Below are 22890 nucleotides of genomic sequence, written 5' to 3'. Positions count from 1 at the left end.
GACCTGACTTTTGCGACAGATATGGGCTTCTCTAAGCTATCTCTTATTTCATCCTTAAGGCTTGGCGTACAGCTGAAAGCCTTCCACATTACGCGGTCGGTACAGGAACGGAGACTGGCAATATTAAAAAAAATGGCCGCGTATCTACTGCCTTCGTTGCAAATGCCGACGAAAGACTACAGACGACTGGCGCGCGCCTGCCATGTAAACGCCTACCGTCTCTTTCCCGCTCACCTCTCATTCCGTTCCTCTCCCGGCTCGTTCCTCACAAAATAACACGCTAGAAGTTTGCTCAAGTCAATTTAAGTTTACCGCGTTCTACTGCTCCAGGCTAGGTGCCTCGATGCCAGCGCTGCCGTACGGCGGAGACGCGCGTGACTCGAGGCACCCTACTACGATGTTTAAAGAACCACGTTGCCCTGCTCAACGTGCATTCCAAGCTGAACGTGAAACCTATCTAGTGGAACATTTCATTACGGCTGCCGTTTGAATACTTAAAATTTCGCGAGGAGCTGTAGTGACCCGGGCGACTGCAGGCAACGATTTTCTGCAGCTGATGTATTTCATTTGATATTGCAAAAAAGAAGCATCCGTGGTTTTTTTTAATAAAGGGACACTGCACATTTCAAATATGAATTGATTTTCTGCCTCACATTGGCGTAATGTTTGGTTCTTGTTCAACAATGTTGACCAGTATGAAGATTGCCACCGGACTTAGAGGTTTAGGTTTGGCTGTGGGTATATAAAACTATTGCGCAGATTCAGTTTCACTTCGGCCGGGTGGCTCAATCGAGTCACAGACAGACAGACAGACACAGACAGGCTAAAATTTATGCGTTTAAGTAGCCCAAGAAACACTTTCTTGTTTAAAACTGGTGGATGTTGTCTATATGAGTTGACGCACGTCCATTCCATTTGATTTCGTCGATCGTGTTTCGTCGAGCACGTGCCTTTTCGATTCCAAGCGCCCGTTTCCCCCACTGCTAATCGCTCGGCTCTCGCTCGAACGAGTGCCCTGCGATAGCATTCTTCGTATATTAGTAAACACAGCTGTGGGGCAAGTTGGTGCATTGTGACTGAAAAATAGAGCGCGACTTCGACAAGGACACAAAGGAAGAACGACGATACAGAGCGCTTGTCCCGTCGTTCTTCCTTTGTGTCGTACGCCGAAATCGCGCTGTATTTTTCAATCATAACCTTAGTCGTCTATCATCTCTAGTTGCTGTTTGAGTTTGCGTATGTCCTCTTTATACAAACCAGAAGCTTTTTAGTCCGCCAAAGTTATTTTCTTGATATTGCGGCGTAACGTCCTTTTCTATATTTGTTCTTCGAGCTTGATGCAGCTGGGTCTCTCTATGGCTATAATGTAAATTGCTTCAGTAAATAATTCCCATTGTTCCCCAATTTTACCGTCTTCATTTTCTATCTTCAATTTTTAAACTGTAGCAAGGAACATTACGTCGTTTAGGAGCCTAGCATTTAACTTCTAAAGGTGCCACGAGAAAGCAGTACCTTCCTTTCTTGGCCTAACGTTATAGTTAACCATGCAGTGGTCAGAAAACGACACTGGGTGTACTCCGTAACCTTGGCATTTGGGATTTAAATCAAGGGACACGTATATCATGTACAGCCTCGCGCGACTGATACCTTGAAAGTGGGTGAAACTCACATCTCGAACACTCTGGAGGCACTCCGCCACGTCTGCTAAACCAAATTCATCGACAATTTATGCCAGCAATTCTGTGCTTGCGTCTTTATAACGACTGCTGCACGTTTTATCCTGAAGGGATAGCACACAGTCCCTCGTCAAGATAACTTGCCTTTCACTAGTGAGGTACAGGTGCCGTCAGAAGTAACTGGAGCACGGGAGTTGTGGCCGAAACGCATAGGATTGCCGTGTAGCTGCACCGACGGCAAACGAAAGGATGAGAACACGCATGCGTGCCTGGCGATGGCGAGAGCGCACCTATACATCTGAGACCACTTCTTTAAACCTGGCTTCGAGCATCCTTCGCATCATACTGGTCTCGGTGATGGCGCTGACATCAGAGACACATCTGACAACGTCTTTGTCGCACTTCCAGCGCACCCGGGCTGCCGGAGAAGCGGCGCTCTCACAGCTATCTGCAGTGAAAGTTTTTTTTATTCAAACATTTCTAGGTGTGTATGCGTTCAGCGCCATCGCCGAGACCAGTATGCTGCAAATAATTCTCGAATACAGGTTAAAAGAAGTGTTTTGAGATATAGGTAGCATATCCAAACGAGCGAACATACGCCAGCGAAAATCTCCATCGATCGCCCAGTCTAAGTCCAGCCTCCGCATGAAAGCAGAAGAACTTAGCAGAGCTGGAAATCGTTGAAGATAGATCGGAGCCATTCGAAAGCATAAAGATGAAAGTGGCTCGCTAACCAACGCATCTAAATGGCAGGTCCTTCGACAACGCTAGGCGGAAGCATGGCGTACCAGGCGTTCAACGGGACCTTCATGCTGTCGCGTTCGCAATTCAAAGGAAGGGCTTAGGTGTTTTCGGTCGACCTTGACTTCTGCATTTATCCGCATGTCACGCTGCACACTGCGTAATTTCATGCACAGCCACCGACCCAATGCATGGGAATGAAATGAAATTGCGCTCATACCAGCAGTGAGCTTTATGTCTGCTGCACGTATAACAACGCTGGGTTGCGAGCGCGGGAACTTGTCTCATGGCCTGCACTCATGGCCTAAGTGGACACTCCTTCGGTTTCAGCCTGAGAGTACCATGAGAAGGCGAGCGGCGTATTAACACGCCCCAATGTAAATGGCAATACAAGCTTTCTCGATATTAGTTGAACACAGATTCGGCCTCTCTGCTCTAATGGTCGCAGACGGGGGAGCTTCCTTTAACACATAGCCCTGCGATATGGTGAAAGACGCTGTGGGCAGCATTTCATGATCTTCTGAGTCAACTCCAGGAAGACGCAGGGGCAAGCCGGTACTCAATTGCGTTACCAAATAAGAGAAAAATAGTACGGCGGAAACGCGCAAATGCCCCAAGCACGTCTACGTCTTCCCCTGTATTTCTTGCGGCTTGTTTGTATTACGATTGCTTTTACGCTTTTTTTTTAGTACGCCCTTATTTCTAACAAGACAAAATTTCTTATGTACGCGAACGCTCTTACGGTGTTAGGGTGCGTGTGTACACGTTGGTGCACTCGCATGGTTGGGAAGAGCGTGGAGCAACTGGGAAAAGATAAAGCGAATTAAACAGTATTGGTCCTGTTTTTGTTTCTTTGTCTTTTCTTGTCCCAGTTGTATTGCGCTCTTCTCCTCCTTCTTCCCCTCCCTTGTGGAAAATAGAAGAAACTTCATGCGTTCTGCGTGTCTCGACAATTCGTATTGCATGCTCGCGCGCAGTGTTGAACACTTCCGGTCGTATATAAAAGCTGACTTACGCTCACCTCGCAGTTAAACGCCGAAATAGTTTTCCTGAATCCCAGCAGCAAGCCGGAAACGCTGTGTCGTCACCACAAAAAAACTTACTTTCCCAGTGACTGGCGCTAGAGGGCTGCAACTCTTGACAGCTTGTCAGAGCGCCAGTTTAATGAGGGCTCCCCTTGTTGAAAGTAGCTCTTGAATTTTGGTGGCTCTTGGTAGAAAAAGAAACAGAAAATCTATTGCGTCCTGAAAAACGCAATGCGAGTGCAAACACGGTGAATTCCTTGTTCCAGGCAAAACTGGCGTAACTTCAGCCCTCAAACGGCCGTATTTCCACCGGAATCGCAGTATCCGTGTAAGCGCCACTTAAATAGGGGTTTCAAATGATGTCTTTGTCGTTTCGTAGGCGGCGTTCTAACCTATATTTTTTCCCACTTTCCTGATATGCTTGTCCGTTCAATGTGCCTTGCGTTGTGGTGCCGACGAGTGATGGAGTTTTTGCTGTCTCAATACAGGACTGGCAGTTGCCGGCGCCAACGACGACCGTTTCGCGTTTTCCAGGCAAGAGCGAGGTTCGTATATCGGTAAAATTGATGATTATTGACCTATGATAGGTAGCTGCATCAGTCTGAGAAATAGTCCCGCAAGTGCACCCATTGTCATTTCTGAGGCATTTTGGCATGTTCACCTCTTACGTAGTTTTTCAATCCTTCAAGTTTGGAGCCATATTTTTGGTAGATTCTGTTTTCCAAGTTTTTCTGTCTTACAAGCAGCTGAAATGCATCTGGCTTCCTTTAATCCACGTATATTTAGATTTACAACTTTTCTTCTGAACGTTCTTCACTTTTTAGATATATATTTTTATTCATGTTTTTATTGCTTGCCTGGACACAATTCCTCTTTTTCTTCTTTTTTTTTTGAACGAGCTTAAGTAGAAGAAATTCACAAAACTTTGAGAGCCCGGTAATCTTCTGCACAGCCTTGTATACAGGCTAACACCGATATTGTGCAAAATGACGAAACAAGAAGAGGAACTATAAGGCGGATAGCACTAGTTGACGTGCATGTTTCGCATGCTTTATCCTAAGCTTTTTCCCCCTAGCACACTGAAGCAATTTATTCTGAACCATCTTGTGGCCTCACAGGGCTGGTGACTCAGAGTGTTGGTGAGTGAATTCAGACAGGTGACGTCAGGGTGTGGAACATTATGTGACGTTAGTCTGAACCATTATGTGACGTTGTCACTCGATCAGTTTCTGCAGACGGCTTGCGAATACTATCCTTACTTTGTTCGCGAAGTTTATGGGGAACTCAGCATTCGTAGGTTCTGCGATCACCTTGGTCTCAACGTAGGCGGAGAAATGAGCAACCGAAGAGAGATAACATTTCAGGCTCAACGACATTGAGAACACGCGTTACTTGTCCAATGTAGCTCGCCAATTTTTCTAGTGATTTCTAATGCTGAAAGCAACTTGCCCAGGGGTGGTATTCCCGTGTTTTGTCCCTTTTGTGTCCCTTTCAAAAGTGTCCCTTTTGAGCGAGTCCTGATTGGCGAACAGCGAACACCCGGATGTGACGCTATGCAAGCACGGCGGAGCTATAAGCTGTGGCTACTCGGAGCAGACGATTTGGAGCAGACGATTTTTCGTCGCCTTATTGTTGGTTCGCTCGCGGAACAATAAACACATAAAATATACTCTGATACGGTTTAAGTTCTTTAAAATGCGTTTGCAAGAACAGTTACCGTATTTGAATCAAAGGTCCACTGCTTTACCGGAAGTACGTCACGATGAAAGGGACGCAAAAGGGACGTTTTCAAAAGGGACAGTTACGAGAATACCGCCCCAGATGTTTTCACTTCAGACCCAGGCTTAGAAAGTATCTGGCCTTTCAATGACAGAATGCGCTCAGTGCGTAAGTGGCTAGCTTGGCCATGGCGAAGTAAAGCAGAAACAGCAGTGCTGTCCACTTTAACGTTTACTGTTCCCCATCTGTCGTAGAGATGGCCACTAGGAACCGTATGCAAGTGAAGTATATAAAGCATGCATGATGCATGAGAAAGAACGACACATTGCGAACTTTGGCTGGTTCAGCGGATGTTGCCTTGGTGGCGCGGACGCCACTGACTTCACGGTACCGCTGAAGGATCCAGTATTAGTTGGCACGACGAGTTCAAGGTATTTCAACCGTCTTTCAACTTTTCATCAAGAAAAATGCATGCACCACGAGTGTTGCTTCTCTGTGAGTGCAAAAGGTCCGGGCGCGCCTTTCGCACCACTGAGCTGGGAGTGTTTTAAATTTTCTTTAGCATGATAGGTGCTTTGCATACCCAACTCTTTCGCGACACAGTCCTAGGAATAACGCTGTTTTATGTATAGTACACGCTTGGGCGCCAAATACGAAAGTCATACCAAAATTGTCTTCGAATTGTGTAGTGCACTCCATGCGTACATTGTTGTTACGCGCGGCAAACGGCACCTTTAGGGCGTTAAGAGTGCACCTTTAAGGAGTTACTCGAAGATGGGCAACTTTGATGGCCAGGTTTAGGCTGCCTTTTTGACTAGCAACTAGAGAGCGAGAGAGAGAGAGTAAATGTTTATTGAAAAAAAAAGAAGAGGTCAGCCTGAGAAAGTGATCTTGGGCCTGCTACTTCCCACTATGGGAGGGTACTGGGGTCAAAAAGAGAAAGGAATAAATATGGAAGGTATGGGAAATGACGATGAAATCGACAATGAACTATGTACAAGCCGTAATACCTCACATACAACGGGGCGCTGAATCAGATGGTTACAGTCCACTTTTCAGCTCATTATTATCGTCCATAAAAACAAAACAACAACAAAAAAACATTGAGACATTATTTTGCAGTCTGTTAAATTTTGTCGCAACCTAGAGCCGAGCCACGAATTTAGAGAGGAACCACTAAGAAATGTAAGCAGGGCTTTAACGGCTAGGCTTCGTTTCCTGTTGTCAGCCCACATGCAGAAATATTTTGTTCGGACAGAGGGCGAGTGTCCAAGCGTAGTAAGGCTGCCTCAAGGTTCTTTCGCTCACTGGAGTAGTTTGGACAAGCGCTAAGCAAATGTTCGATAGTCTCAGGACAACCACACAGAAGGCAGTTCGGGCTGTCCTCCCGCCCGATTGTGTGGGCATACTTCCGGTTCACAGCTACTCCAAGACGCAGGCTATGTAGCAACGTCTCTTGACTTCTGCGAAGTCGAGAAGCATGGCTCAGCCAGAACTTTCGCCCTAGATCAAGTCTATGAAGGCGTTCATGTCGATTCTGCGGTTCCGAATAATGCAACGCTGCAGCTTGTTTACGTGCTCGGTAGAGTATCGCGTTAGCATCCTGCCTTGTAATGTGTATAGCCAAGAGAGTTCCCTTGGTGTGCCTACTGTGCTTCTGCATTCGCCAACTCATTTCCAGTGATGCCACAGTGACTTGGTATCCACTGAAGCACCACCGTGTGGCCTTTTTCATTCAACAGGATAATGAAGCAGTGGTCAGCTGATAATATGCGCCTCGTTTTATTGGGTGCCATTGTAACTTCAGCGCTGGTTTGCAATCACAAAAGATAGTCCACTGCTGTGGCCTCACCCGGCGGGTTTCGTCTGCGGAGGGGGAAATGTAACGCTATACAAAACTGGTTGAATGGTGTGCGCAGTAGATGGTTTGGACTTATCACAGGCAAATCCCACCGGCGTAAATACCGGGGAGACGTAGAAGAGAACGAGGTGCTTTTTGGCTATTCATGGATCGGACACCACGCTTAGCGATGGTCCTGACCCAGGCTTTGTAAATAAACGCCGCCTCACCCCAAAACGTCTGAACGGCATCGTAATGCTTTGAGCAAAAATATCATTGTATAACGTGTTTCATTTCACTGCCTCCTTTTCACTCAGTTCTGCTGTTAAATGTCGTGTGGTAATATTCAATGGCTAAAACCCTGTGTAGTTCGTTCTAGTTGCTGTACCAGTAGCGGTTCTTATTGTTGTACTGGATTTTTCCTATTTGTTTCCACTCTAGAAGTGTAACCTTTTTTGCCATTTTTAAATTTTGTGCTTATTTTGTTCTTTTGTAGTTTTTGTGACCCCAGTGTAACTCCGCTTACCTTTTGTAATACCCTCTCCAGAGGGCAATTAGGTTTTTTTTTTTAAATAATAAAAAAGGTATATCTGTTTGTCTACCCCTTAGGACGGGTTCAGACTGTTGCCGAAACTGTCGTAATGACTTTCAGGAATGACGTCATTTCACGTATTAGCCAACCAAACTGCGTGAAATGCCGTTTTCTTATGTCCCTAGATCATGATATGGCTTTTACGTCGGGTCTGAACATAGACTTCATTCACCGATCCCGTCGAAAGTAAAGGGAATTGTTCAAACGGCAATTTATGTAAACTTTTTCATCCGTTAATCTTTATTAAGATCAGGACATGTTCTGGGCTGTGTTGCGCTTGCGGAGTTGCATCTTCCCGTCGACTGCGCCAATTATACGGCCGCTGGCACAGCGCAGTGCTAGCGCAGCTCCCAGGACGAAGAAGTTAAAAACTTGTATAGCCAAATACATTCCGCCATGAGGATAGCGCATAAAAAGGCGACACCCAGAAAGACAATAGGACGAGCGCAACTAAGAATTAATTTATTCAACGGCTAGTGCCCCCAAATATAAGACAAAGTTAGCGCATGCACCGAGTATGCATATGCAACACGCCTGAAAAACGTGAACCATCATCGTACCCTACAAAAACGGCTTTCGCAAATCTGACTCCCTTTTTTATAATGCCAAGGACGTGTGACTAACACAAATGTGCGCATTCTTTATGAAAAACCCTTCCATAACCTCATGCGCAACATCGCTGCTGCCCCGGCCAAGAATCTTAATTTCATTCAGTAGAGGCCTGTACCCACTTTTTCTGCCGTTTCTGCAATTCGCAGTCAAGTTAGTTCTACTATCATAATCTCCTAATGTGCCCTCATGCTCCCCTGCACAATGACAAGTTCTGATGGAAGGAAAAAGCACAAACGCCCGTGTGTACCAGATTTCCGCGCGTGTTAAATATCCCTAGGTGGTCAAAATCAATCCGGAGCCCTCCACTACGGCGCGCCTCATCGCCAGCGATGCTTCGGCGCGTTAAACCCTACAATCAATCAAACCCTGCACGATCATTCACACAGCGCCCAGTTTGGCTAATATTGCCAATCTGGCAATTATGCGCCAAATTTCGTCTGATATTTGGGGCGTTAGCCCTTGAAGACACCAGCTGCGCTCGTGCTGTCGTCTTTCTTTCTGTGTGCTGTGTTTTTGTGCGCCACTGCCATGGCGTTTCAAGTGTCAGACCCACTAGCTCGACAACATATCTCGCTCACAAGCCTTTTCGAACCAGTGAATCTGAAAACACACTTAATATTTGTCAACATTGTTCTGCAAAAAGAAAACATTTGGTATACTTCAGGCAAAATGTAAATACGCAATGTTGTTTGCAGTGTCATTTTAATGAAAAGTTCCTGCCTGCTTGATTTGCCAAATAAAAATGTGCGTTGAAAACAAAATTTTCCCGCAACAATATAAAAAGAGGTCGTGCGAGCGTAGTCCTATAGTCGGGAACAAGTTAAAGGGACACTGAAGCGAATTTGTCAAGCTCCCGTTTTTGCTTGCACTGTGTAGACTGGCTCAAATTAGCACACTTTTCATCGTTTATCCGGTTGACAAATCAGTAATTATTTTACAAAGCGCGAAAGAAGAAAAACTACCATGCGCTGTTTGCGGCGGCTGCACAAACCAAGCTGTGACGTTGGGAGGAGGGGGCGCCGTGATTGGACGATGCCCACGGTTAGCAATCAAACAAGTTTCGGTTTCGGTTTCGGTCTGTAAAACCACATGTTTGACAATTGATGGCGTCGTTGGATGGGCATTCTCAATATCCCAGTTATCGTAGTACCGCGCTTCTGCCATGTTGTCGGCTGTAAAATGCATAAGATAAGCCTCCCAGGACGGCTTGGAATCGTAGCATTCACTATCTCAGGCCTACGCAGTGCATGAACGCCCTCCGCGTCCCCGCAGACGCTCAAATGCATGCGCTTTTCCCCCATATTTGGAGCTTGCCTCGCTCATGCCTGTATCGTAAAAAGCGTGTTCGCACCAGGCCAAGGGTCTGTTGATTCTGGCCTGTGCCCACTGCCCGCAAGCAGTCGGTGCTTATTTCAACAGCACGCCAACGAGAACTCGCTAGCGCGGCAGTGCCAGCCTGCGCGAGTTCTGCGGACTAGTTAGTGGAGCAATGAACGTTGCGGCCCAAAGAAAGGTGAACTCAGTATAGAAAACATCGGCGAAAAACAAGCAAAAACGCCCGTGTGTACGAGATTTCGGCGCACGTTAAAGATCCCCAGGTGGCCAAAATTAATCCGGAGCCCCCCACTACGGCGCGCCTCATCGCCTGCGTTGCGTCGGCGCGTTAAACCCTACAATCAATCAATCAATCGGCGAAAAACAAAAAAGTTAACTCATAAAAAAAAAAGCATGTACCCGCGGCGACTCGAACTTGTGACTGGCAAAACACTCGCGATGACATACCTAGCACCCCAGACGACTAGACCACAGAGGGCCTCTGGCGGCGATGGAAAAGATAAGGTATATAATGTATAACCAGTTTACACTTTTATTTAGTTTTAGTATTTCAAGCAGCTTAGGTGACTATTTGTTGTATTGCGCTCGTGCAGTAAGCGTCTCCCGAGTTTCCACCATAGCTCACGTCTAGCAATTGCATTTCGTAGACGGGAAAGCGTTCGCAGATGCGTAGTCGTGCTGCTGACTGCTCTGCTTGTTCGCCCAGCGCAAAAACGTGCTTCCCGCACCCTAGTTTTACGCTGTACGGTAAAAATATCAGTTGATTTTATTTCCTTAGTACCTATATTGACTTCGCTCACTCTTCTCCCCCTTCAAGAGGCCTTATATTTTCCTACTGGCGTACCAGTCAGCGAAGCGTCGCATGTGCGCTTGTGCAGCGCTTGTGTGAAGCGACCTTGACTTGGAGTTAGATACAGTGTACAAACTAACGAAGTAAATAAAGGCGCATTCTTCCATTCCCAAACGTGTTGTGGCTTCGTTTCAACTGATCGAGCGAATTGCGACGACCCGTTGGCGGCCGGCGGACTAAACGGTGGGCCGACTGACTCGGTCGCGGAAGGTCGGCGAGCCGTGCAGTAGCGCAACCAATTGTCAGCTCCTCTCCTGCTGACGTCACACGAAAACGCCACAGAAAATGGGCGAGCGTAAAGAGAGGAGGACAGCATTTTCGAATTGATTTTTCTGCTAAATAAATTCGCGTAAACGCGCACAAAGTGGTCGAAACAGGGCCCAGGGAGTCCGTACTACAGTTTGCGCTCGTAATCCCGCATTGTTTACAAATCACTTCAGTGTCCCTTTAAGCACGGCAACAGAAGTTGCCGCTGTGCTTCATCGCCGCAGCCGGATGTTACTTCGCCAGGCGCAAGTAGTGCGTTGCTGGGAATATTTTGAACATTGCACTCGCCGTTTTCGTAATTTTTCGGGCTTAGTATGCTTATGAGCTACTGCAGCGACGACAAACTACGTGAGAAAAGGCAGACGATATAATGCATTCAAAGCAATCTCCAATCAAAACGCATGCGCCCGTTGACATCCGGGTCCGTCGCCTCGACGGAGTGATACCGAACATGAGCTATCGCTGTTCTTACCTTCTTTCCGAGTACGGGGTTCCCAGATCAACAGTAACAAAATGTTCCAGGAGATGGCGCGATCAGCAGAACGCTCGAAAATTTAATTGGTGTTACCAAACCTCCTCCGTGTTTATCGTGGGACAATCGAAGGGGAGGGGAAGAGCATGAGAAGTGGGTGGGGGAGGAGAGAGGCAGAGGTGGCAGAATACTATTGTCTTTCGATGACATTTGCGGCGCAGTAACGAAATACAGGGCCTATTTTCACGTACAAAGCCCACTTCTCTAGGGCTTTCTCCGTGGTTCCTAGGCGGGTGGTATGTGTAGGCTGTCTAGTTCAAAGTCGCCAAATTTGTGCTCGCAGTGTGAATAGTGTTGTGCTAGAGCGTCCAGCCCAAATTCACTGCACCGGGCGACGCGCCCACAGCGGGGCCGATTCGCGCCTCGGCGAAACCCACCGCGGCAGTCGTGCCTGAACTTGCAGGCTTCGCAGAGTCCCCTCTCCTTTTCCCTTCACAACGGCTGTGCCGAATCATGCCTCGGACGAACGGCCCGCGGCAGACACGCAGCTACATGCCTGGAGGCGGCGGCTTTGGCTGACGCAATCGCTTCGCCTCCATTCGTCGGATTCAAACTTCGGCCAGCGAGAGTCCTGATTGGAGCGATTCAAATCGTTCGCGGTTGCAAGAGACGCCTGGGGGTATAAAACCCCCTCGGGAGCACAGCCAGTGCGGTACTTTTCGAAGGCACCGAGTGGAGACGTGCTGTCACCACTGTGCGAGCCATGTAACGCTTCTGTTCCCCTTGCACATACTGCATATAAATGTTGCTTCAACCCTTCGTCGGCTCGGAAACTTCTTCGCTCTGCTCTGCGCCGCTTCGATAGCGGACGGAGCATGGCTACGTCGGTGACGGCGCTCGGATGGCCAGTCGCCACAGTGGTGGCTGCGGTGAGATGGCCTAGTCGCAACGATAGGGTGTTCTTGGGGGAAAACTGCAGTGAAGTGCTGACTTTGGTAATTAATGGTCAGTTGAGTGTCCTAGTGCATCAGGGGTAGGCTGCGAAATGGCCTAACCGGGACAGTTTTAGGTCCGGTGCACTGTCGCGCCAAACGCTTGTGCCAATGCAGATGACTATGTCAGGCTTGTGCGCTCCAATGTGGAGGGCTTAAATAGTGCACCACAGTCGCGGCCTTTCATGGTGGTGCGAGCATAGCCCCAGGCGATGTCAAAAGGGTGAAGGTCACCTATAACCTGGAGTGGATGACGGTCGGCAATCCTCAGAGCAAATGGGGAGAGGTCGAAGGATGTGTGTTAGTTTGTTCGGGGATTTATATACATTACAAAGGGGGAGTCTTCCCGGCACGAGTTTCTCTGGTTGTAGGGCGGCGTAGTTGGGGAGAAGTCAGAATGCAGGTTTTGCTTCTCTACACCGTAGTTGCGTTGAAAATCATGGCCACTTGGGGAACGATAGGGTGTGTAAGGAGCTTTAAGCTGGAGCTATTTCGGGAAGCGATAATATGGGGGTTTCGGGGAATGCAGTGAGTAGCGTCTGAAGCTTATTCTGTTTATTTTGGTACCCACGGTAGTACAATTGCGACATGTCAGAGAGTTTAGGCTTCTTGGTCGTCTTCGGTATCAATAAGAACGAGGCCCTTCACGGGTGCTATCTCGAGAAGCGTGTAGTAAGCTTTTGTTAGGTGATCGTGCGTATTAATTAGAGATTGTGGCGCCAAGGTCGTGCATGGCTTGTTGTAGTGTAGCCATTTGTCAGATCGTTCGGTTTTGAAACTATGCAAAGCGTGCTTGTTATTCGCCACGAAGTTCCTGTTTGGCAGGTACAGAGTACGTAGTTTGGGGAGGTTGACTAGATTGTGCTTTTCGCTTGAGAGAGGAAGGGTGGGGGTGATGCTAAGGTGGCTTGTCCTTGTGCTGGAGCGGCCGGTGAGGCGTAGGGGTGTGGGAGCTGAGATGCTAGTGCAGAGCATCATTTTCCTGCGCAAGGCGTTGGTTCTTTTGGCGGATTTTGATTGTTTCACGCAGTGATTGCATTTCGCGATGTGTTTATCCTGTGGTGCATGGCGCGGTAGGAGTTGGGAAAAATGTAGAGAGCGAGGGGGCAGTGCGGGAGGGCTCTGGGCGCTTACCTGTTACGCGAGAAGTCGTCCTTGTACGACATGCCTGTAGGCGGGTTGTCCGGTTGTAAGGGTGATGATTAGGGTGGATGCTTAAGTGGCATGTGGTCTTCAGCGAAACGAGGTATTGCCATCTAATGAGGGAAGAGATGGTCTTGCGCCATGACTTGAAGCGGTTGGATCATCCCGCCGACACAGTGAGGTGGGCCATTCCACATAGGATACACCAGGGCGTGCAAGGATGGTTTGATTGAGGTGCTCGTGTATTGCAGACGGCGCAGCTGGTCGCGACGGCTACATAAGGGCATGCTTCTTTGCGGCGGCCTGGGCGCAAGAAAGCACAGTATGCCGCTTACTTTCTTTTGAATGGGCTGCAGGGCATAGTGGCTGTTTTGCAGTGTTGTACGGAACGGCGTTCCAAGTTACGGCGTTCCTGGAAGTAGTTCCTTTTGGGAGGAATGGACGAACGCCACCGTTCCATTAAGAGTGGGTGGAACTGTAGCGGTAACTCGTTACGTTTACGGAGGAACGGAAGAGGGAACGCCGTTTCTTCTGGAAACGTTCCATCGCTAGGATTTTGCTGTTTTTGACGTCAAGGCTTCTAGGGCCCTGGTACTAGTACAAAAAGCCACAGGCCGGCCGCTACTGTGTTTATCTCCCTTTAAGCTGCGCAATTTGCCCATCCTTCCGTAGAACGTGCTTCCTCAATCGTCAAAGACAGAAGAAAAACCACGCAGTGGGGGCCCAGCCTGTCGGGCAGGCTGCACCGGGTGCGCACGGCCTTGTCGCCACGTCGGCTGCAGATGCGTATGAGACTTCTTTCGGCGCCCCTTTGATTCGTCTTCTTCCGCGACCTCTTCTTCTGTGCATACCACTGTAACGCGAAAGCCGAGCAGGAGTAGACGTGACTGTACCGTGTTCATCGCACACATGTTATCGACAGTACAGGCAGCCGTGCCAGCCGAAGGGGCCGTACGAGACTTCTCTGCTGTCTGTCAATGGACATCAGGGTCGCCGGCGTTGCGCTCACCGCGTGTAAATACAAGGCGTCAAGCTCTTAGCCTCAGATTCTTGAAATATTGCCGCTGCCGCTGGCGCCCAAAGTGATGCGAGAAGTGATGCAAAGCAACCACCCCTGACAGCTGGAAGCCGAATCTGACCTCGGACGTTCTACCGCCCTGCGGCACGGCTATGGCGCTCGAATGCGCCGCCGAAAACGTTCCCACAGACCAAGCGGACCATCAGTTTCGTGATGTGCACACAGCGAGGACGACACTGGCCAAGTCTGAAGTCTTAACTTGGACTTCAACCGCAGGCACAATAAATGTTTTTCCAATCCAATCTGCCAGATTTGCTTTGACGATTGGTTTTAGATTTTTGCTGGGAATTATTGCGCCACCTTTCCTTCGCATCCTAGCAGTGCGACGAATCTGGTGCATTGTTACGGACCGGTTCAGACCAGTGAGTCAGCCCGGCACTGATAGTGAGCCGAGTAGTGCATTCTCACGTAGGGTTACGAACTGTCCCGGATCTTGCAGGATCGTCCCGACTTTTAATACAACTCCCGAGTCCCGCGCCATCCTTGTCCGGACAGCTATAGGTCCCGGACTTGTTTCGGAACGCCATGTTAGGAACTTTTTTCGATCCGAAGCACGCTCAACAAGGCGTGTCGCGCTCCGGAACTGAAAGTTAGCGCAAACTTGTCCAGACATAGCTTCAGGTTATGCTAAACTTCCACGCGAAGTGCGACAACATTTACGAGTACATCCTCCAGCAAGAGCAATTGTTTCGAGCAGCCAGATAAACTACCACTTCAAGAGGCCGCAACCATAACGGAATAATGAATTTGTCTGGAAGATACCGCAGTAAAGAAAACTGATTTCGTTGCCTCCCTACGTTAGAATAAGCTACCTCCCCCCCCCCCTTCCTTCTTCACTACTTCCTTCATTGAAGAGTTAATAACCCTAAGGTGGTGGCTGCTGCCGTGGCCAGAGTACCCCCGTTCCAAAAACTAGAAGCCGGAGGCCAAGCTTAAAAAAATTACACCACCTTCCCGTAGGGGAACTTTGAGTAGTATGCGAAGCAGGCATGGGGTCGATTCAAGTGCCCATTAGTTTTCAGTTCGTCGTTTCCGTGCGGTTGAGGTACGTAGCTACCATTATATTTACCGTTTGGTTTCCTTGGTAACTACAGCACTTTTAACTTACCGGAACTACCAAATTGGAAATTGCGTTGACCCAATGGGTGTTTCGCATACTACTCAGGGTTCTTCTACGGGAAGATGGTGTAATTATATTGGAGGGGGTGGGGGGTGTTAGAGTGGAGAGGCATTAAAGAGAGAGAGAGAGAGAGACGTTGTACGTGGTGTGAGTTTGTCTTTATTTAAGCATTATCATCATCATGTTCAACGTAGGGGACGTCGAGCTGTGGTTTGCGTTCCGCTTTGATTATGACCGCCTTACTGACTGTGATATATAAAGTCAAGGGCTGTAGTAGTGGATGAACCCTAAAGTTGCTGAAGATGAGGTCGATGCACGTTCCGCGGTTGGTTGTGGGCTGCTTGTAATCAGGGCCCGCCGAGACACTTCTAGTACACTGTACCGAGACTCGCCGACGCACGCCGCTGCCGATGACGATGAAACGCTGAAGGCGCGTGAAGCGTGCTCGTCTCGTGACGGCCCAGGAAGACACCGGCAACACTGTCGCTCCAGGAGCCCTTAAAGGGGAAGCGTGCTCGTCTCGTGCCGGCCCAGGAAGACACCAACAACACCGTTGGTCCAGGAGCCATAGAAGGGACCGGGCGTTCAGCAAGCAGAGCATGCGCAGTGGGGGTGCGGACGGCGCAACAACAACGACAACGACAAGGGAGGGACATAGCCCCGACCATGAGATGCTTCGCCTCTAAAAGTGTAGCGTAAAGTTACAGTAGACAAGTCCGCGGAAAAAAGGCCACCATGAACTCTCAATCCCGGAGAGTAACACTCTGAAGCTCTGTTATCGTCTCTCTGGCTGAGGTGCCTCCGCGTGCCAGAATTTAAGGAGCAATCCAGTACGCTTAAAGTTATTCGCATGGCATCACATAGTGTTTCAGCGGGCGTCAAACAAAATATACGCACAAAAAAACTCTGTCCATGGCAAGCGCGTGTTCTATACTAGCACACGCCTATGAGCGCATGCGGAGGCAGTCCCCTGAGCCTGAGGGACTGACCCAACTTATCCTCAAGTATAACACGGTAGCACCCTCAAGAGCTTTGGTGGCACGGCTCTTCAACACTGCCAACGAAGTGTTGACGAAAAAAAACGGGTTCGTCTGTCCCACACCAACACCGAAATGAAACTCGTGCGGAGTTAAAACAAGGACTCTACTAAGTTGTGAATATGTATTCTGGACATTATTTTTGCACTCATACTGTAATATTGAAGCCATGATTTGAAGCGCAACAAAAACACACGGACCAAGAACAGTGTCTCGTCTGCACTGTCTCGTCTACACTGTTCTTCGTCCGTGTGCTTTTGTTGCGCTGCAAATCATGGCTTCATAATTACAGTATGAGTCACCAACTAGCCCAGTATAGCCTAGTCACCAACTAGCTCAGCAAGAAGTTCTTCTCAGCTGTAATATTGAATCAGCATTCAATAAACGTCTATGTCTTGTTGCTTTCGATGCGGTTTCTTGTGCAAGAAATCTATGTTCGTGCAGGTGAGTAACTTTCTTTTTGCATATCTGAAGTGCAGGATCCTCACTGCGCATTTGAAGGCCCAAAAGGAAAGCGCCATATATGTTGCAATTGTAATATGCAAGCGCCGCACTTGCAGCTAAAGATGTCTGCAATACGTCCGCTGCTCCCTGAAAAAATTTGTGTAGGAGCGTTTCTTTGAATTCATTTTATCTCCAGACACTATGCTGCCGGCAGTCTTTACATTCGCACAATAGACGTAGTTAGACGTGACTGTTAAATTGCTCACTTCATTTCCGCTTAGGTTTATCCGACACCGGATTTTAATTTTTTTTAAATCAGATCTAACGTTAATGTAACGACACGTAACAATGTTCGAAGTGTAACTGGAACGCGTTCCTTTCTCAATATGGGAACTTGTAACGGGAACTCGTTTCAAAAATGGAAGGAACGATGGAACGAGCTTTCGTCCGATTTTAGAGGAACGTGTACAACACTGCTGTTATGAAGCACATACAGTAGGTCACTAAAGTTCCCTGCAAGACAACTTGAATTATTGCAGAACCTTTAAGCCACTTTGCAGCGATTATTCGAAAAGCGGGTTGTTGTTTCGCAAGAAACTTTGAATGGTGGTGCTTGCATGCGGTTTCTGGGTATATCATGATAATGCCACCAAATGTGTGGTGCTGATTGATTGATTGATTGATTGATTGATTGATTGATTGATTGATTGATTGATTGATTGATTGATTGATTGATTGATTGATTGATTGATTGATTGATTGATTGATTGTAGGATTTTAACGCGCCGACGCAGCGCAGGCGATGAGGCGTGCCGTAGTGGAGGGCTCCGGATTAATTTTGACCAGCTGGGGATCTTTGACGTGCGCCGAAATCTCGTACACACGGGCGTTTTTGCTTTTGGGCTCCATCAGAAAAGCGGCCGCCGCGGCCGGGAATCGAATCCGCGATATTCCACATGTTCCCTAACTAGACATTCGCAGTTCGCAGTAGGTTTCGGAGGTGCTGGCAGGTACGGTGGGACACACTACACATTATAAAAACCCAAATAGAGAAACACAACCCAGAAAAACGGAACAGGCTCACAGAAAATATACGCAGATTAAGTCCCACACGCGCTACACACTTATATCTTTTAAACGCAAACCAGCTTGTCACGAGTGCGGACAACTTCCAGTTCTCCACGTATTGATTGAATGTTTGGCATACCATGATGCAAGGAAACAACTCTTCCTGAACTATACACCTACACGATACCCGTATACGCCCATCATTGTTTTTATCTGTAAACCCACGATCATAAGTGAACGCTTCATACCTTACCTCGCTGACATTGGATTTTAACACTCTTCTCATACCACCACCACCACCACCACCACCATCATCATCACCATCATCATCAGGACCGCCCGATGCAAGTGAGCGTGGCTCTGAGAGTTTTCATAACATGTGCCAGGGACGTCGCTGCCATCGTTGGAGCTGGGGGCATGTTATGACGCTCCCAGTAGTGTTACACTTAAACATCGTTATTGTTACCTCTCATTTCAATCATCTTCGCTTTTTAGTGTAAGGGCCCTTTACACCCATATATACACTTTTTACCAACTACATCACAATCATCGCCATTAAATTTTAACGACAAACGTGACAAACAACATTTTCTTGGCACACTTTGGCCTCAGACACCCTTGCGCCAATAAAAGACACGTAGTTGTAGGAGGCACGATATGTTAAGAAACATGTGCTTTGTGCGGAGCCGATTCGAAAATGCATTCAAACAGCTTCACCAACTGGTGGCGGGCGGGGTTCCGTTGCCCACCAACACACGTGACTGAGAAGAACGTAGACTCTGCGCTTCGCTTCCGATCTGCGCGCAGGGATCACTCTCCCAGAGTGCTCGTGTAAAAAAAGAGGATGTGGAGGGAGAAGTGGAATTATGAGTGCTTGGCACTGAATTTTTGCCAGATGCACTGCAGGTTGTGTAAAATACCTTATCACATAAATTTAAGCCGCAAAGATTTTCCTAATTATTTGGTAATAAAGAAATGACGGATCTTACCTATAGCTGGGAGCCGCCGTAACGCAAAGCTTTCATCGCGGCATATAATACCTTGGTTAAAAGGAACTGGCGTGCGTCACTTTGCACCAGAGCTGTATACCTCTTCCCCCCAACGGTTTCGTCTTCGTGGGAAAAACGCCAAGGCGCCAAGGCCTAAAACGCCGAGCGCCGGCGTCAGGCTAATTAGACATACAGTATAAAGCTCAGCATTCGTTCACGCATACCACAAAACAAGCTTCGAAACGATTTCATGAATGATAAGGCGCCCCACCGAGTGTTCCTGGACAATATTATGTTTGAGGGTTATCTTTGAGGGCTACGCAGGACTAGTGTCCCTACATAGAGGAGTTGTTTCCCAAGACGCCGAGCGGACGCGTCAGGCTGGGCGGGGCCCAGCATTCGCCACCAGGGAAGCTGAGCGTAGTGTAAGTTGATGCCGCAGTCTCGCATTAGAGTATCAGACTACCGCCACTCAGGCACGAAAGTCAGCAAGGGTGGCCATTTTGGCGTTCATTAGTGTTGCGAGATTTCCGCATCTACGGCCTCACCGTTACCTCCAACCGGGTCGTTTGTTAACAACATTACCAAATATGCAGCAAAACAGCATCTTTGCACACACTTCTGCTGCTGAAATTATATTGCACGTGTTATCTTTGATTCGAATTTGGATACGACGCCAGTCGCGCGCAGCCGCAGAGCAAGGAGGACAAGCTAAGCCCATGAGAGTTGACCGACTAACACCCATAAACAACAAATTGGCGGCGCCCACGAACAGTCGCGGTGTAAACAAACGTCACGTAATGCGAACTGACCCATGATTATGGCGGCGGCACCTAACAATAGGAGAAAAGAGTGCCGATACTCTGTACCACTATCTAGTGACACTACCTGAGCGCAAGCGACAAACCCGCCGAGACGGCGAGAAACATTTTATAGTCTCCTCCGTCACCACTTCTTGTGGTTTAAAGCAGGTTTGCTTGACATTCAGGGCGGGATGGGGAAAAAAATTTTTTCTTCTATTGCGCTTGGCGTATAGTTGTCGAATTGTGCGTGGGAGAGTGCGCCAATAAATGGCAGGCATATGCAGAAACATTCGACGTTTATATCGCCTTAAGGCTAGTTCCGAAGAGGCCGCTAGGCCCAAGCTCTTCCTGGCCGCTGTCGCCCACAAGTCGCTTCCCCGGCCGTCACAAGCGGTCCGTGGAAACCCAGCCTTACCTCGCGTAACCTTGCCGCGTGCGCTATGCCCGGAGGCCATATGCGTTATCTGGCGGCGCACCATGATAGAAAGCAGCAGCAGCAACAGCAGCTGCAGCAGCCCCCTAAAAACCCGGAGGAACAGCAAAGAAAGCTTCGCTGTAAGACACCACGGCTGTTCTGCTTGGATCCCTGGGGAAAAATCTGAAGTGAAACAAGTCTGTGGAATGTTAAACACACTATTCGCATGAGGAGGTCGCGCTACAGAGGTAATTCTGGCGTCCGTATTTTCGCAGTGGTGCCCCGTGTGACGGCTGTGGTGGGCGGCGCAGTGCACCTTCCCTGCAACCTGTCAGTGCCGGCCTCCAACCACGACCGGGACAACGTGACCCTGGTGCTGTGGTCCAGGTCGGACGTGCACGGACCCCTGTACAGCGTGGATGCCCGCAACGCCCCTCTTGAGCGCGCCAAGCACTTCCCCAGCCCCGACCTGGGCGGTCGCTACGACTTCAATACAAGCGGTCAGCCGACGGCCTTGCTGCATATAGAGCCCGTTCGGCCCGAAGATGCGGGCGAGTTCAGGTGCCGCGTCGACTTCCGTTGGGCGCGGACACACACGTTTGCCGTCGGCCTTGACGTCATTGGTGAGCTCCTTTTAGACTCTGCTAGCTATGCCCGGATTCATGCGCGTTTCAAGCTCTCCGCGGGACCGTGTATAGAGCCGGCATGTGATATAGGCGTAGTGAAAGTGTGCGGGCACTAAAATCAATCAGAAACCATTGGCAAGCCAAAGGGGTAAAGCAAGCAATTCCTACTTAAGATTGACTTTTCATGATCGAAGGTGCTTCCTGTGCATGTGCAAGAGAAATTCGTTATGACATGTGCGGAGTATGGTCATGCCGTCAACAGGATACAACGTTCAGTTGAAGGCAAATGAAGGCACATTACTTTCTGTGCCATTTTTAAAGCAAAGCTTTCTAGCTCTACCAGCCAACGGTTCTTTCGTGGCGTGCGGGAATAAAACTCCCAACGCGTCACAGGCGGCGGCGGGGGGAGGGTGGGGGGCGGAAAATTTCACTGACGGAGCAAACTAGAGATGGTGCGGCGACTTATCCAGCGTTCCCCGCGCAGAAGTGCCTGCTCGGAGGTGGCGGCGTCGGTGGTACAGCTTTACGGTCTGCTTTAGCGACGGTTGTTTTGAGCCTGTTTTGGTGCGCAGCTTCGCGTCCATTGCGCGGTGCCTTAGCACGGCTTAAATAACGTGTTCCACAGCACCTCCTGGGTAACCCGCACCCGACGGAATTAAGTGGTCGAACGGCAAACATACGTTAAGGATTGGTTTGCAGAGTGGGAAAACATAATATACAAACCACATACAGACATCTGGCCGCTAGAGGACCGCCACCTTTTCCGCACTGCTTGCCACAAATGGGGCTCCGGTTTCTAAATTGGTGATTACCAATTCCTTTGTGTTTTAAGAGGTATCAGAAAAGGAGAAAGTAGCAACATGTTCTGATGAATAGCGATGACAAACGTTACCTCAGCTTCCTGGCAATTCTCAAACTAACCAAGCTAACTAGTTTAAATCGGTATAAATGGGAATCACTATAGGCTCACATGCCGAATTGTTTCGGTGTCTGAGCTTGTGTCGCGCGGTGGTGTAGGCCCAAGCTAGCACATCAGGATGGCTAGGCTCCGTTGTCTCACCCTTCGAAAGACGCCCCCCTCCGTTTTCTCTTCCTTCCGACTCACGGCCGGCCTACAGCAGCGGCGTCGTCCGCCGCTCTAGCCCCGCCGCGGGCGACGCTGCTGCTGCGTTCGAGACGCCCCCCCCCCCCCCCCCCCCCCCCCCCACGACTTGTTTCACTCCTTATTGAGCCACGTGTCGTGTGTAATTCAAGTGACGTCGCATGGGCAATTGTTGTGGGTATCGTTTATATATTTATTTATTTATTTATTTATTTACAGATACCTCAAAGACCCCAATGGGTGGGGTTTTACATGAGGGGTGTTGAAGCACGAAAATTACACAACAACCGAACAACAAACAGAAAAAAATACAACCGAACAAGCGTATCCCGAATACAGAGGGTATCAAGCACGCTCTGTTGATAAAAAGCATACAATGCCAACCAACAAAGTAGATAACAAGACTAAAAATAATCGCATACAGGACACAAAAATAATCAGTGCAGAAGTTTTTCTACGGCATCTTTGAACTGAGTCGGGTTTGTTTGGGTGACGACACTTTCGGGAAGGCTGTCGATGGCCGTTCGATGGCTGTCAACGGGAAGGCCGTTCGATGGCTGTCAAAACAGGAAATGAATTTAGATAGGCGGTCGTGCGTGCGTGAGGTGGGTATACTGCTTTTGAGTGGTTGAGGCGATTCGATGGGTGGTGAGAAGTTTTTATGTAGAGGCTTTCGCATGATAACGAGTTGTAGAATTTGTGGAAGAGGCAAAATCGTGCTACTGTACGTCGTGTTTTGAGACTTGACAATTTACCTTTACGTTGAAGATGTGTTACGCTTGTGTTGTATGAATAATCGGAAAAGATGAATCTGGCCGCGCGGTTCTGGACGGATTCAAGGATGGTACATGAGTTAGCTTGCGGTAAGTCCCAGATTGCACACGCGAATTCCAGCTTAGGGCGAACAAGCGTTTCGTAGGCCAATAATTTAACTGTGGACGGAG

General features: G+C 48.7%; 1 protein-coding gene across 3 annotated transcripts in view; it reads left to right on the top strand.

The window, feature by feature from the left end:
- The window catches only part of LOC144179492 (neural cell adhesion molecule 2-like), a 408645-nt gene that overhangs the window by 253030 nt on the left and 132725 nt on the right, over window positions 1-22890 (top strand). For 2 of the 3 annotated variants that reach the window (XM_077707865.1, XM_077707863.1), the window contains 2 exons: window positions 3931-3987; window positions 20494-20841. In XM_077707865.1, coding sequence (XP_077563991.1) covers window positions 3931-3987; window positions 20494-20841 — 405 coding nt within the window. The remainder of the gene's footprint in view (window positions 1-3930; window positions 3988-20493; window positions 20842-22890) is intronic. The other variant, XM_077707866.1, reaches the window with a different exon arrangement.

Source organism: Haemaphysalis longicornis, unplaced genomic scaffold, assembly GCF_048455015.1.
Source record: "Haemaphysalis longicornis isolate Haplotype H1 unplaced genomic scaffold, Haemaphysalis longicornis Haplotype H1 scaffold_4, whole genome shotgun sequence".
NCBI classification, from domain to species: Eukaryota; Metazoa; Arthropoda; class Arachnida; order Ixodida; family Ixodidae; genus Haemaphysalis; species Haemaphysalis longicornis.
This window is presented reverse-complemented; position numbering and strand designations above follow the sequence as displayed.